This window comes from Miniopterus schreibersii (genome assembly GCF_964146895.1).
Source record: "Miniopterus schreibersii genome assembly, chromosome: 9".
NCBI lineage: Eukaryota > Metazoa > Chordata > Mammalia > Chiroptera > Miniopteridae > Miniopterus > Miniopterus schreibersii.
In genome coordinates this window covers 36,605,442-36,621,147 of record NC_138118.1, presented here as the reverse complement: position 1 = coordinate 36,621,147, position 15,706 = coordinate 36,605,442, and the positions used below count along the sequence as shown (strand labels likewise).

Here is a 15,706-nt window from a genome sequence, read left to right as displayed (position 1 = left end):
AAGCATTAAAAAAAAATAAAATTGCACTTATCTCTTCTATTCTGGACTAAAAGTTACTATTTTTTCTGAAAAAGCTTCTGATTTAAGATTGATTCCAATAGATAATAAATTAAGCTGCAAAAAAACAAAACAAAACAAAAAAAAACACACCAAAAAACCAGCCTAGAGCTTTGATGTACATGAGTTTCCTGTTTTTCCAGCAGGGAATAACTTGTAGAGTGGGCATGGGGGCAAGGAAGAGGAGGGACCTGGATCTCTGAACATTGAAAGAGGGCCTTGCTAAATTATTCACTGGAATTTCCAGGCTTTTTCCAATCAAATTTTTTGAAATGTGCCCACCTAGTTCAGAGTAAAAGCAAAAACTATAACCTCTTCTTAAAAATACTGTGTTTTGCACACAAACATTCATTTCTTTAAAAACATTTAAAAATGACAGCTGGAAGTGCTTAAAATGTGTATGGACATGATGTAATACATGCATATATACACACAGATATGCATATGCACAAGCAATGTATATATACATATACAAGCATGTAGCATGTCATGAATTTGATTAAACTTGCTTTCCAACAGTGTACAACTACTGTACATCCAGTATGAAATGTCCTGTTTCATGGATATAAAAGGAGTAAAAAATCAAACTTCTCAGGTCTTTTAAGCCTGAACACAAACCATTTACTCAACCTTGAATCCCAACCCCTGACTCATTGATGGTGAATAACACCAACCACAAACAGACTGTTTAAAGGCTCACACAAATGTCTTTGGTGTATGTGTCTATTTTTAAGGTACAAAATAATAATAATAATTATAATAATAAAAATAGCTATTTTGTGTGCTGTAGCAGTTCTTTTATAGCTCACATTAAATGCAGCTTTTAACCCTCCCACCCCCACCCAAAGAAAATACTTGTTAAATAAGGATTGGACAGGTCAAACACCATTGTAGTGCAAATAGTAAACGATAAAAAGAAAACAACAACAAAAAAAAAACACATTTACAAAATATAGAAATGTTTGGATCCAACACATGGACAAACATATTCCTTTCAAGTATCTCTCCTTGAAGAAAATAAAAATTAATCAGGTTACTTCCAATACCAAAAAGTCTCTCGTTTTGTTCTCTCTCAGGTAAACAGTTTCAAACCTATTTAGGTTGCATAGTTCTAAGATCATAAGCACCTTAACGAAATATAACTTGGTATTCTTTTTTCCTTGATCCTTTACTATTCTCTTCTGTTTCTCAATTTTTTATGTTGGCTTTTGTTTTGTTTTGTTGCAGAAAAAGGAAGTGTGACCACCTGCACATTATGTTCTTTTACCAATACATGTATGTATGTGGGTGTGTAGAAATGCCTCTATGTGTGGTGTGTGTGTGTGTGTATGTGGGGAGGGTGTCTGAGTGTGCGGGGTCTGTGGCATATGTGCATATGTGTGGGGGGGGATAGTGTGTGTGTATGCACACTGATATACACAGAGAGAGGGTCACACAGACATACCTTACGACCTGGGTAACTGGGTGGAAAGTGCCTGTAACTGGCCCTTTCAAACTCATAGCTTTCTAGATGCTATTCGGGTCGTGCTACCCCACATTATTGCAGAATAGACAAGTTGACTTCCAGGCTCACCCTGAAAGGGAACTGAAGAGGAGACAACAATACTCCTGTTCAAGCAACTGATATCATCCCTTTGATATCAGAAGAAATAAAGGATGCTCCGTTCCCTTTCCTTCTCAATTCCCACCTCCTTCACTGCTTCATTTCTGAGCCCCAGATAGGGAATTTTTCCACATCTTCCTTTATCTGTTTCAGGTTTTGTTTTTAGTTTACTATTTTTTTAATTTCTACTTTTCTGGTTGTTTAACTCAGAAACCTTAAACATTTCTTCATTTTGCCACTGTCCTCTCTGGACAACTCTTGTTCCCATTCCCCTTGGGCTGGGCACTCTACGAGCACCCACACTCTTCCACTATCATGTTCTGAATGTCCTTCTTGATGATGTTTTGCCCATCATCATAGTACAACATGGACATGGGTCTCAGCTTGGTGGGCACACAGCATGACTTGAGGTTGGCAAAGGGGCTATAACCCCGCATGCGGTAGTGGTTGATGACGGTTGAGTGAAAGGAGAGCGATGACCCTGATGTGCCTGCTATATGGCTGGGGCACTCACCCTCGCAGTAGTTGGCATGATAGCCAGAGGGAGCAATGATCCAGTCATTCCAGCCAATATCCTTGAAACTAACAAAGAACTGTTTCTTACAGCAGATGTTGACCTTGCCATCACACTCCAAGCCCCGTCGCCGTCTCCGATGAGGGTGGTCTTCAGATTGCCGGGCCTGCAGCATGAGGAAAGGTCTGTGGGACTGCTCCTTCTCCTCATCTCCTCCCACCCCTCCTTCTCCTCCAGCCTTTTTCTTTCCTTCCCCCTCCTCTTCTTTCTTCTTCTTCTTGCCCAGGAGCACAACACTGGCACCAGTCTCATGGCACTGCTCACAGGCAATCCGAATGTCAAGGGAGCTTTTGCCCTGGTCCAGTAACCGCTGGATACTGCTGGAGACAGGAAAGATGTGCCAGGTGCTCTTTCGAGCATCCACTGCCTTTTCTGATATCAACAGTTCACTCCTCTCCTCCATTAAGCCAACTGCCTCTGCCTCATCCCCTGTATCCAAGCTGCCCTGCAGGTGCTTCTGCTGCTGAAAGAGATGGATGGTGACTTTGGTCCTGTTCCTGTTGGCCTTGGGGACTTTTAAGAAGAGCCAGACTTCTGCACGCTCCACCACTGACAGATCACTGCCTTCTTTGGAAATCTCAAAGTGCAGCATCTTCCTGGTAGTCCCTGAAAATGAAACACAGCATGGGGGGGAAGGGGGGGTAGCACTTGTTAGTTCCTGTGTTTGTGGCTACTCACTAATTTCAGGCAACCACGGGGCCTCTGCTACAGGCATCTGGAACAAGGATCAACAAATTTTGGCCTACAGGCAAATTAAGGCCCACGGGCCATAAGAATGGTTTTGACATTTTTAAATGGTCCAAGAAAAATTGTATTTTGTGACAGGTGAAAATTATATGAAATTTAAACTTTAGTGCCAACAAATAAAGTTTTATTGGACCACGGCTATGCTTATTTCTTTATAGGTTTGTCTGTAGCTACTTTTGCACATTAATATGTAGTTCAGTAGCTACAACAGAGACTGGCCCACAAAGCTAAAATATTTATTATCTGGCCCTTTACAGGAAAAGTTGGTCAACTCTTGCTCTGGAAAGAACATGGACAAGATCTGAGTATGTCTGGGGGCTTAAGGGGTCTGCATTTGTTCACTAATTATTTAATCTCAGTTTCATCTTCTATCAAGTGGGAATGGCATAATGACATTTGACCCATTATCTGGTAGGGTTTGGGAGGATCAAATGGAAAAAGCACACTGTAAGCTCTAGCAAGCTGTGCATATATTATTCCCACACAAACATGCAAAGAGCCCCCCACCCCCACCCCCACCCCAGAAGTCTGTGTGGCATGTAGCCTCCTCCTCCCTGGTCACAACCTGCTTCACTCCCCATCTCTTCTTTCCTGGTCACAGCATCAGCTTTCTCTTTATTTTGCCTCTCCAGCAAAGAACCAAGCCTTTCTGCAATCATTTCTCCATGAAATGGGAAAGGAATCTTTTCCAAAGGTTAATCTGATTTACAGTCCTTTTCTGAGTTTCTATTGCCCTCAGTTTAAAACAGAAACTGCCCAGGACTCTGGGCTCTGCCCCAACTGCTTCTACCTTCACCCTCAGCTCTCTCCCTGCATCCCATACTCTGTGATCCAGCCACACTGTGTTTGTTTGAAGTGGTGAGCATCCCATGCACTCTCTTACCTCCAGGCAAGAGACACACCTGCTGTTCTTTCTGCCTATAATACTCCTGCTCCCAACACATGATCCTCAGTGGCTGCTATTAATAAGGTTTCAGATTGCAGATGGGATGACACCACTTACTCTAGAAGACTTCTCTAACATCTGTGCCCCCACTCTCCTGCCAGTCTAGACTAGGATGCCCAGGTGTGAGGTCCTATCTATCTTGTGTGAAGTCACTGGCCAGTGTTTAGCAGAAAGTAAGCAATTATTTGATTTCTTTTAACAAATGGTGGTATCTTTACCATTGAGTATTTTACATTAAGAGATCTACCTCCTACCTTTGAATCCCCCATTTTTGTCTCCTTTCTTTAATGCAGCTTAATGAGCACCAGTTATAACTGCTGCTAATAGAGGGAAAATCCCTCCATCAGTGTAGTGATTGGATTCTGCAACCACTCAGTTCTTGACTAACTTTAAAATGAAAAAGTCATCTACTTTCTTCTCTTTCCACTAGCACCTATATATTTATTCATGGACAACTAGTACTGTGAAGTGCACGTGTTCAGCCTATAATTCTTTGATTGATAAAATATTTTTCCTCACTTCCACTTTTACCACTTGGTAGTATATGAAAGATGCCCTCTTTTCATGACCACCCCCTGCATGTACCTGCTTATAACTGTCTGGCATACATGCATCCCAACTACAAATCTGAGAACAGTTTCAAAAAAGTTCATCTTAGAACGTACAATTCCCTAGGAGGCTCTTCCTGTCTGGATTCCTACAGCTAAAGGAAATCCAGCCATACTTATCACTCTCCACCCTGAGATGTTTACGGTACTATAAATTCTAGGCACAGTTTCAAGTTCTCTGCAGCAGAAGGCAAGCTTTTCTCTGCATTGTGCACTGCAGATTCTGTTCTTAATTTAACACACTCTGCACACAGTGATTATGATAGTGGTAAATTCACTGAGGTCAGGGCCAAGGAGGGCTGCATATGAAAGGTTCTCTGGCATCTTTGTATAAACTTGCTAGGACCCTGGCCTTGATGAGGGGCATTCCTTTGACCTCGTGTCTCTGGCAGAAGTTGAAATGAATAATAAAGCTGAGTTTATGATTAGATCGCCAGAGCGAGGAGCAGTTAGAGGGTGGAACTGTCTTTTTTTAGGAAGCATGATGACTTTATTTTTAAAGCAAATCCAGTATTCCCCTTTGATAAAAATTGGTGGGGTTTTTTGGTTTTTATTGTTGTTGTTGTTTTTGTTGTTGTTTTAAGAAAGCAAAAAGAAGATTCCAGGAAGGAGAGCTTAATCATTTAAATTTAAGAAGACAATCAGCAGCTGATTTTAAGGTGGTAGATAGAGTCCTCCCAAGACCAAAGGTAAAGGCTGCCAACACCTCCCAGGTCTCTGTAGGCCAGCCTGGAGGAGTGTGCAGGCTCCCCACACTGAGGACACAAACATCCTGCCAGTGGAGAATGTTAACAAGCTCCCTACTGCTCTCCCTTCTGCCTCTAAGCAGATGAGCTTCTCAAACCCTAAACTGTGTAGGGTGCCACTCTAAAGACAGAGAGATAGTAGCTGCTAAATTAGAGAAGCCAGAGGGTACAAGGCTGTGTTTTGGTTTTCTTTTCTGTGTTTTTTTATTTGTTTGTTTTTCTAGGAACAAGTGTGAAACTGGATAATCTAACCTGTCCCCAGGATGCAAGAGCTCAGGTAAAGCGTTCCCACAGGGTCTACTGTGCTCTGACCCATGCTTGACAGGAGGGGCTGAGGGTAAAGGTAGATGGTCCTCAGGTAAGAGAGGAACAAGGGGGCATTGTGGACCTCACACACTGGACTTTCCATGAATAAAGTCCAGAGATGTTTACAGATGCTGGCGGGTGGGGGGAGAGGGGACAAGGGAGGGCTCTTGGATATGAAACAGTGACAGCACATGTGAATTGATTTGTAGGACCATCCAGGCTTACTTCCAGCAACAGCCTAGAGGACAGCCCCTCATTTCATAAGAGCAGGTTTCTAATGCATGAGATAGCCCCACCCCTTCTTCACAGGCAGCTGTACTTAGAAGCAAATGATTTAGTGTTCCTGAGAGAGGATTGTACAAAGAGAGTACTCATTAGAGGGGACTCAATCTGTCAGGTGCTGTTATATTAGGATCAGAGTCATCATAAAATGACTTTCATCCTGGTCCTGGCGGGTAATTAACTGTAAGGCATCACCTGGTACTGGGAAGAGAAATGGCACTGATTTATGCATTGGTTTCATTATCTGAGCTGAAAGAATTTTCCCTGTATTCGCATCCATTGCCTGCATGCTGTATCTCTCCCCCATATTTCTGACATTTGGATTTTCCCCTTACTAATTGATATGCCTGTCGCCTCCTTCTTCTGGTGTCCATTTCTGGAACTGCTATTTGTATGTTGCATGATATTTTATCAGGAATAAAATAAAACAGATCCCATTTCGTGAAAATGCTGTTGCCATAATGCTCAGGAGAACAGGGAGAAGAGAGAGGATCAAGTCTTCTTAATATCTACCTTACATGCAGGTACATTTTAAAAGTTCTATTGTATTCTGACTTATTAAACAGTGCATATGTTTTACATTTAGCTTTCATTGCAGAAGGGGGTGGGGAGAATGAGACAGCTAGAAGCTGAGATGAAATTAATATTTATCAAGGCTGTAGGTTTCAGAAAAATATTACAACCCTCAAATTTCTTAGGTATGAAAAATATAACTAGCCTCTTGATTATATTTCCTTTATTTGTATATTACCTGAGAGAGCTTGCTACACTGCAGTGATGTGTTCACAATGGTTCATTCTTCAAATCTGTATGTATAACAATTTGAAAAATGGAAGGAGGTTGCTTAAGGCTTAGGTGTTTAGGATCAATTACTAATCAGTTTCGGGTTTGACTTAAATAGCTCCTGTTGTAAAATCCTGAAATGGAAGCCTTCCCATGATGCTATGTGAGTAGGTACAGCATTATAGTTTCTACAGGTGCACACTGGGTTCCTACACTATTACCTATTTAATAAGTTATAGCTAGTGGCTTTGCTAGCCTTTCATTACCTACTCTGATAATGTTCTTTCCATTCTCTGTGCTATTCTTTTTTTCCTTCCTGAGGCTTGTGAGCAAGTCTTGTATCACAGCCAGCTCTGCCTGAGTAATTCACTGAGAAAGTCCCACGCAAAGCCATGTGGGTGATAATATTTCATCACTTAAACCTCAGTGGACATATACCAAAGGGAAATAAAAAAGTGCATAAAAATGGGTAGGAAGGATAAATTTTGCATCTTACAGGGAACACCTTTGAAATGTTGCTGGTGGGAGGGATTAGAAAAAGGCTGTGGAAGCTGGAAGTAAAAACACCTGAAAACAGATTGTCCTCTGCTTTCAGAATTTTTAAAATGTTTGTAGTACCTCAATCATAAAAGTAGGCCTGCCAAGGGTTAAGCTGCCAAGCCCCTCATTGTTCCCTTCCCCCACACCAGGATGCTGCTCATCCCCCTCAAATTTGTGGCGTGGATGAGCATATAAACATTTCCAATGAAATAAGCAATACACTCAGTGTTTCGTTTTTTGTTTTGTTTTCCTCACCAGGGTCCTGCATAAAGTATAATGCCTTCTATATATGGATAATATCGCTAATGTTAATGTGGAAAGCCTTGTTGTTCATAGAGAATTTAAACTCACCTTGGGTGAAAGAGCCTCACCATAAAAATATGGCTCTAACTTTAATTTCCCATTCTTCACAAGGTTTCACTGTGCCTAGATATGGTATAGTCACTGGTGGGAGCATACAGAGATACCAGTTACAGCATGTGTGTTTTCTGAAGCATAAACTTTGCATTTGGATTGCTTCCAGGGGTTTCTGCATAAGACAGCAATTGAGGACACAAGTGAGGACATAAAGGTTATGCCTCCTTTCACCTACAGTAGAGGGTCTTGCCTGTAGCAGAACAGCAAGTTTGGTCATAAATTATCTTGATTGATTTTTTTAGCCTTAATATCTTTGCTTAGGACCTGCTTTTGAATTGTAAATGATCAGCCACATTTCTGCACTTTAATTTAAATGGGGGGGGGGGGCAGGAAATGGTTAAATATTTAGAGAGAAAGGGGTTTTAGGTTTCTAAAAGAAGGAGAAAAAATTCTTAAGGTTCAACTCACAGACTTTCAGAAACTCCTTCCAAAGTTCCTGAGAATTTTTACACTTTTGATTTGAGATCTAGGAACCAGTCAAATATAAAGAATTCTGGACTACAACTCAGAGAGCATGTTCAAGTATATTTTAGCAAAAAGGGCCAAGATAAATATGTGTTTTTGTGAAAAGTGCCTGAGAAGGCATTACTCTAATTCTCCAAATGTTAAAACTGAGTTTCTACCCTGACATCCCCACCCCTATTCCAATACACCTATTTCACAGGCCCCAACCACTATTCTTTTCTGTCACATCTTTTCTCCACCATTTCTCTCCACACTCTCAGTTTAAAAACACACATCCTCTGAATCTGTACACTATGTTCCCACAAGGTGTTAAATAAATAGCCTTTTTTTATCCTTGTTCGCATTCACTTGTCATTTGTAACTTGTGAAAAGCATTGATAAGACAGGCAAATGAGGCAACAAAATCAGGGGAGATGGAAGATGTTTTTGTAAAAGTCCAGGCAGCTCTATTATGGGGAGATGTGTGAGCAAATCAGTATGGCTGATGATTCATGGTCACATTTCTCCACGCACTGTTCTGTTTGCTTCTGAAATTTATCATTCCTCTGTTTTCCATAGAGCTTGGGAAAGTTCACATATACCACTGGAATTCCTATTTATTTTCCTTCTGTCTCATTTAATGTATTATAGGTAGTTGTGTTCTTTCCTTCCCATAAAATCCTAACTTTTCCTGGATGAGAGGAAGAAGGCAGTAACTGATAATCACTAAGATTAGGGTGCTACAGAACAGACTGGGCCTTCCAGTAGGTGAAATTTTGTTTCCCTAAAAGATTAACTGGTAAGAAGCAAAAGTCTTTGGAATGCGCCCTCTTGTGGCCCATCATTTCCCATCATTCAGAGAAGAAAGTGTGTAAAACACACTTCAGCAAAGGTTTTTCGAAGAAAAATTTAGAAGACTGGAATAGAGTGGTGGAAGTCAACCCCACCTTAAGATAGATTTCTTGGGGTGGTGGAAGTAGTCATCCAAGCAAGCCTTCTTAGACCCTGTTTGGCAAGTGTACATTTCTAACTTCTGCAATTAGACTCTCCAAAAGGGGAGAATTAGTGTTGCTTTCAACAACACCTGACTATGTAAGCATTTTCCAATTCTTAATGTTTCATTTGTCTTTCTTCAACAAATGCTATCAATTGCCAACTTAATTACCAGAATCAGCCTATAAATTTGGCAGCATATGGAGATTCAGCAATATATTGTCATTGTACATTGACTGACCAGCTATTGTCACAAATCAAAATATAAAATAAGATATAGCAGTCAAGAAGGCCACTGACTTTGGCGTCAATGACAATCATAGTGAATATTGGCTTGACTCTGCCCATCCCTTCTTCCCTTCCTTTAATGTCTTACAGAGAGGATTCTGTGCCAGCCATGCAAAGAATGTAATAACTCTGGTGAGCAATCTTGAGTGACATAAATAAAAATAAAATATTTTTTGTTGGGGGAATAAATTTCAGAGAGCTTGAGAGTGATTCCTAGCCGCTTACTCAATAACAACTCATATCAGTTTTACAAAAATGGGGTACTTTCCAACCAGGCACAATGGGACACATTCAGTTAAAAGAGTTCTAAGCACTTAAACTTTTGCAGTTCTTCAACTGCTTTGGCCATGTTTTGGCTTTATTCAGCCATCAAGGAGACTAGAAGCAAAAATTAAATATGAGGAATCTTGAATTTGAAAGGTACATCTATGGGTATTCATCTGAGGCATGCATGCAGGTGACCCTTATTGACTGGGGTCTATGCTGTACAAAACAGTTTATAAGGGAAAGAAAAATGAATGCCCTTTGATATTCTCCAAAAATCTTGACATTTGACATAGTTTGAATTTTATTACAGTTGAATTATTCTGAAGGCAATAAGACATTTTCATATATTACCACAATCATTCAGATGATAAATGGCTTCCTCAGGAAAACAGCAGCAAAATACTCACATGGTACTCTACTTGGAAAATAGATTGTTCATGTAGCAATCATTAAATCTTTGAAATCATACTAATACAACTTGAAGTTGGTGTGTGAAACTTCTCAGATGAGAAAAATAAGCAAGTACAATAAACCTTGTCTAAGAATACAGCAGCTCACCCAAAGCTGAGTTATAAACTCAACCAGGAGTAGTTTTCCATTACAAACCTTAAATGTCAGTCAACATGTGAATCAAATGAATCACCTTTTTAAAAAGTAGCTCAATTTCTTTCAAACTAAAACCCTAACAGACAAGTTTTAAGCCCTGGCCATTGTGGCTCAGCTGTTTGAGCTTTGTCCTGTGCACCAAAAGGTCACCGGTTTGATTCTCAGTCAGGGCACACACCCAGGTTGTGGGGTGCATATGGGAGGCAACAGAGCAATGTTTCTCTCTAGCTCTGTTCCTCTCTCTCTAAAATCAATTTTAAAACATTTATGAAAGAAAAGTTTTAACAAATGACAAGATTTCATATAACTTTGAAAAAGATTGGCACTGAGATGAAGTCAATAAAATAAAATGTAGAAGGTCAAATTCTTTCACTGAAACATCTCCCAGTTCCAAGAGAGTAGTTTGCTATACAAGTCAGATAAGTCAGAAAGCAGGACACATTGCTAGCATCAGGTGCATATTAAAAGTGGTAAAAGGCATAGGTATACTTAATCATATGCTGTGGTAAAGCCAATTGAGGAGGAGCTGCAGTTAAGGCCATCATGTCTCGCAACTGGTATATAAAAACATACAGTGTCCTTTTGTGTCAGGACAGGGAGCAGACCTCTAGACTGCTGGAATTCATTCCTTGCAATGGACCCAAAGTCATTAAACATTTTCTTTCCTACCTTGCCACAAGGAAAGGTTGAGAAAAATTGGGTGGCAACTTGAAAACCCCATCTGACTTTTTTCCTCAAAAAGCTTAAAAAAATAAAGTCCTAATCATCATGTCCTTTGGGGCTCTATCAAGAAAGAGTTTTAGGGAAAGAAAGTAAGCTTCTTTAAAAGAATTTTGCTCTGGTGAGAGAGCTAAACTGCCCTGCCAGGAAGCTTTCAGGACACCAGGGCTTCACCAACAGGGGGAAGCCAGGAAGCGAACAGGGTATCTGCTCCCCCAAAAGGATGCCCGGATCTTGGAAGGTTTTCTTAAAAACAGAACATCTGAGTCAACAGGTTTTCAGGATTGGAAATTCTGAGTGTTGCCTTTAATGTTTATACTGCTGTAGCAAACTTTAAAACAGAAATGCTGGTAGCCCCTGCACATACTTTACTGGCCATATGCTCTACCAAACAAAACAATAGCATTCCTTTCAAATAGATTTGCCAAGGGATGATTCCTTAGCCTGGCATTACCATGAATGTAACATGCTATTAACATATCTGTGTGCCAGGGCGTGCATGTGCTTATAGGCATGCAAAAGGATCTGTGTCACATAACTAAAAGTAACTGGGCTCCAGATCTCTACCTCCACTTTTGACAGGTATTTTCTACTCAGCAACAGGTAGTGTGGTCCTGAGCCAAAGATTAGAATGTATTATTAAAGTTCTTCCTCTTAAGGATTGAGTGAGAGTTCAGTGTAGTATCTGAGAGCACTTTGTCAAGGTTGCATTCCTTGGCAGAGAGCTCTTAGTAACTTTACAGAGAACAAAACTTTTTTTTCTTTCTCAGCTCAGAAAGCAAAAGTCAATCTTTTAAAAGTGACTGCTGGGTCATTGTCAACTGTCTCCTGAAGTTGTTCTCTACTGCCTAAAATGAGATGCCTGTGCTCATATAGACAGACTTTCTAAAGCTGAAAAGAAATGTCACTAATGGATTTGCCCTGCTTCTCTGATGTGGCCCCTGATGGGACTTTTAAAGGGAAGATTTGTTTTAAGACAATGATTTCATCTGTGCCATACCACCCCAATCCTACACTCGCCACCCCACTTCTGCCCCAACAAAAACTTTGGATGGGGTCTGGAAGCCTCCTGGATTCCCCCAGCATCCTAATATGCCCCAGCTTTCATAAGGCTGCTCAGACCTGGTTTCCCTCTCACAGACCAGCTTTAAGCTCCAGATTGGCTCTAGAGCTTTCTCCGGGTGACCAGAGGAGTAAAGCAAGTGTAAGCTAGCCATCACCAGCCAGGGTTTGGATTCCATTTCTGCGAAGTGCTCTCCCCTCCAGACCTCCTCTCTGCCTGCCTGCTACCATCACAAAATAACTAATAACCCTCCGTGGCAATTTACAGCTGGAGGGAAAAGAAGTTGCTCCTAGGACTATGAGGGAAATACATCCCCCACCCCCCCAACCCCAGTGCCAGCACCCACCTGATTCCGCGAACGTGATGATCTCCGATGTCTGCTCCATCAGTTCATTCATTTCTGCCCTCCTTCCGATGTCATCCTCTATTTCCACGTACCCGTTCTCCCCCACTTTGCCCACATGGAGCTTTCTGATCGCATTCAGAAGCGCCGCCTTGGGCACCGGCTGGGTGACCTCAGGTCTCTTCTTTAAGTGCAGCATGTTTAAAATGTGCTTTTTGACGGCCTCCACCATCTCCGGCTGAGCGTTGGGTACATCCTTGGGAAGGGTGGTCAGTGCACAGGACGGGCAGGCAGGGTCCGCACTGTGCCCTTCGGATCCCGGGGTGGGGGAACTCCTCACTATAATCCAGCAACTCGCCAACAAAAATCCTCGCAGCCAAAGCAAGGGCATCCTGGCAGCAAAAGTTGTTGTGGTTGCCTTTTTAAAGGCCCTGCTTCTCCTCCCCCCTCACGCACAGGTTTTTTCTTGGTTTGGTTTGGTTTGGTCTTTCCCTTCTCCTCCTCAGCAAATTCTCTGGAACGAGAACAAAAAGTTTTCTGTGAAGTTTTCTTTGCAGGTTCCCTCTCTGAATGCAGTCAGTGCTGTAGGTTTGTGGCTGTCAGGGAGGAGAGTTCTGACTGTCTCCGAGTAAGAGAAGAAGGGAGGGAGGGAGGGAGAGAGAGAGGGAGGGAGGGAGGGAGAGAGAGAGGGAGGGAGGGAGGGAGGGAGGGAGGGAGAGACGGGGGGGGGGGGGGGAGACAGAGACAGAGAGGATGGGAGGGAGAGACAGGGAGAGCCGAGAGAGGGGGACAGAAGAGAGAGGGAGAGAAGGGGGAAAGGGAAGAGAGGGAGGGAGAAAAGGAGGGAGAGAGAGAAGGAGAGGGAGAGAGGGAAAGGGAGAACGATTGGCCCTAAGTGAGTGAGTGAATGGGAGAGGGAGGGAGTTTGTGAGTAAGGGCTGTGATTAGGAAGGGGAGGGAAAGCCCGTTTTCTGACAGGCTGCTTTCCTTCTGCTCACTGCTCCCTCACACACACCTCTCTTCAAATATCACCATTCTCGGGAGTTCTACTTTCCCTTCTGAAAGAAATTCTAATTTTGTTTAACTTCGTGTTTTTTTTTCTTTGCCCAGTCCCCTTGCTTCACTTTCTTCCTCTTTTGGAGAGGAAAAAATACCCCAAGTAAATGCACTGTCTCAATCAGAAGAGATGACTTCATTGAACAGTCTGCCCCCACTGCCCCTCCACTCTCCTAGCCACAGCCTTAGATGACTCAAAGCCCACTGGCCTGTAAAGTGGGCTCAGGGTGCCCAAGGTCAGGGAACAGGTGGGGAAGATCGGGAAGAGGGGCAGGGACTACGGGATGCAGGGGCCAGTCAATTGTTCTTGCTTGAGGGAATCCCAGAGATCTACCCTTTCCCCCACTCATTCATATTTAAATGTTCAGGATAGTCCACACGGGCTGGCGATCTGACAGGAGCGCAACAGAACTTTTGTTTAAGATCATATAATACATTCTACTTTTCCCAACTGCAAAATGCCGCCTGGCACTGAAAGATCCACAGGCAGGCAGGCAGCATTTTACATGCTCCTGTCATATGAAGCACATTCCCCGCTCCATAGCAGCCATCCTGTTTTGCCCTGCACACACACACACACACACACACACACACACAAATTACAGCCTACTGCCACTTGCCCTGACTTCATGGGTAAAATGTAAAATTCACTTGGCCTTTCCCACATAAATTTACACAAATAGTGTGCTCTTACAACTTGAATTACTGGTCCTATGGGGGAAAAATATCTAAAATACATTGGCATATTATTTTCTGTCATGTGGTATTTTTTGCAGCCTAACCCATCCTGGACCAGTGTATTCATGTACAGGCCCCTTGAAGGCTTATTTTTCTCTCAAAGGAAGATCACAGATGAAATAATGGATTTCACTGTTCACAGTAAAAGAAAAATATGAATTTTTAAACAATGCTTCTCCGAGGTTTTTTGTGAGTTTTTTTTTTTTTTTTTTTTTAATTCTCCTCCCTGCCCCCGCCCCAGCCCTTTTTTTCATTTTCTTTCTTAATGCTTTTATCTTGCAGAAGTATCTTTAAGAGGTCCATCTGTTAAAGCTTTCCTTCCCTCTGGGTTTCTTTCCCACACATAAGCCCTCTCAGTTTCTCTAGATACAGTCAGCTTATATCTGACACCTAGTGTGTTCAGAGCATTATAGTCAAACATGACAATTTGAGAAGGGGGGGAGAAAGTTAATAAATGTCATTACTACAGGCATAAGATTTGAGGGGGGTGGTGGTGAGAAAGTTGTGGCACTTAGTTAAAATTGCAGTTTGCACAGGTAACAATGTTTTCCTGAATTGGATACACTGTTCCCCTTTCCCAAAACAACTACTTGCAAGACTTTCTGTGTTACAAGCCATTTATCACCTTTGGAGTTTCACCTCCAAGAACATCAGTTCCTCTGCTAATACTGTTAAGACTTTGTCAAAATTCTCTAAAAAGTCTAATTTTTAGTGAGGGTGGTGAAAAATTGGGAAGGGGGCATTTGCATTATAATTGTTTAATAAAACATCTTTGAAATCTAATAATACAATTTATCTATTTGGTGTCACAGATACAGTATCCAAAGCTTTTTGTAGTCCAATTAAGTTTTACAAGAGTCTAAAATAGAACTAAAAGTTTAATGACTCTAAACAACTCAAGAGTCCTAATAGTAGCATTTAGATAAGTGCAATTTATCAACATGTGGATTCTCTCGGTGAGTATGTATGTATTCCCTAAATTTGCTGTTTGTGAATGTAACTCTTAACAAATAGCTTTCTCTTTTGCATGTGTATTTGTATATACGTGCTGAATAGCTTGTATAAACACATAATCTATTTGCATGCTGTACTATTAAAAGCTGTATCAACCTGCCTGAATAATATAACAAGGTACAAATCATAATGTGCATGAAGTGCCAATCATTTGTAAAATTCCTTCTAATCATTCTGACTATGAATGTGTAAATAGCTCATAAGTAAGAGTTAAAAAGCATTACCTTTCCGGTGCTCTCTCTTTCACCAGCAGCCTCTTGTATCATGTGGTTAGAGCTGTCTGAGTTCCTCTTCATGGTATTAGCTCTGTGAACTTTTATACTGTACTACTTACTTGTACACTCATACATTGGTACCACTCAAACAGGCAGGCTGGGGCTTTGTTTAGGATTGGTTAGAATCAGCATGACATCAGCAGATGACTAGTTTTTCCAGTGTGAGACATATTTCATAATCATTATCTAGTGGAAAGTCTTTCTTAGCTGCTTTGACACTACTGGGTAATCACTGAGCCAATAAACCTCTAGCTGACTAGACTACCTTAAAGAAAACTACTGGAATCAAA

The 15,706-nt window shown here is 41.6% G+C and overlaps 1 protein-coding gene across 2 annotated transcripts; it reads right to left on the bottom strand.

The window, feature by feature from the left end:
* Positions 1-917: 917 nt before the first annotated feature.
* INHBA (inhibin subunit beta A) lies at positions 918-15,452 on the bottom strand. 2 transcript variants are annotated; one of them, XM_081147315.1, is made up of 3 exons: positions 15,366-15,452; positions 12,337-12,847; positions 918-2,840 (listed from the first exon to the last, which is right to left on the bottom strand). In XM_081147315.1, exons 2-3 carry the CDS (start codon positions 12,722-12,724, stop codon positions 1,948-1,950), a joined length of 1,281 nt encoding a protein of 426 aa, XP_081003441.1. In that variant the 5' UTR covers positions 12,725-12,847; positions 15,366-15,452; the 3' UTR covers positions 918-1,947. The 2 variants fall into 2 exon arrangements, with proteins under 2 accessions (XP_081003441.1, XP_081003440.1); XM_081147314.1 differs by lacking the exon at positions 15,366-15,452 and having other exon boundaries at positions 12,337-12,960.
* Between the last annotated feature and the right edge of the window lie 254 nt (positions 15,453-15,706).

Excerpts from the sequence above, each read along its gene's own strand:
- INHBA (XM_081147315.1), bottom strand. The coding sequence starts at position 12,724 with ATGCCCTTGCTTTGGCTGCGAGGATTTTTGTTGGCGAGTTGCTGGATT. Across the intron at positions 2,841-12,336 it reads CATCACGTTCGCGGAATCAG|GGACTACCAGGAAGATGCTG; the intron begins GTGGGTGCTGGC and ends TTTCATTTTCAG.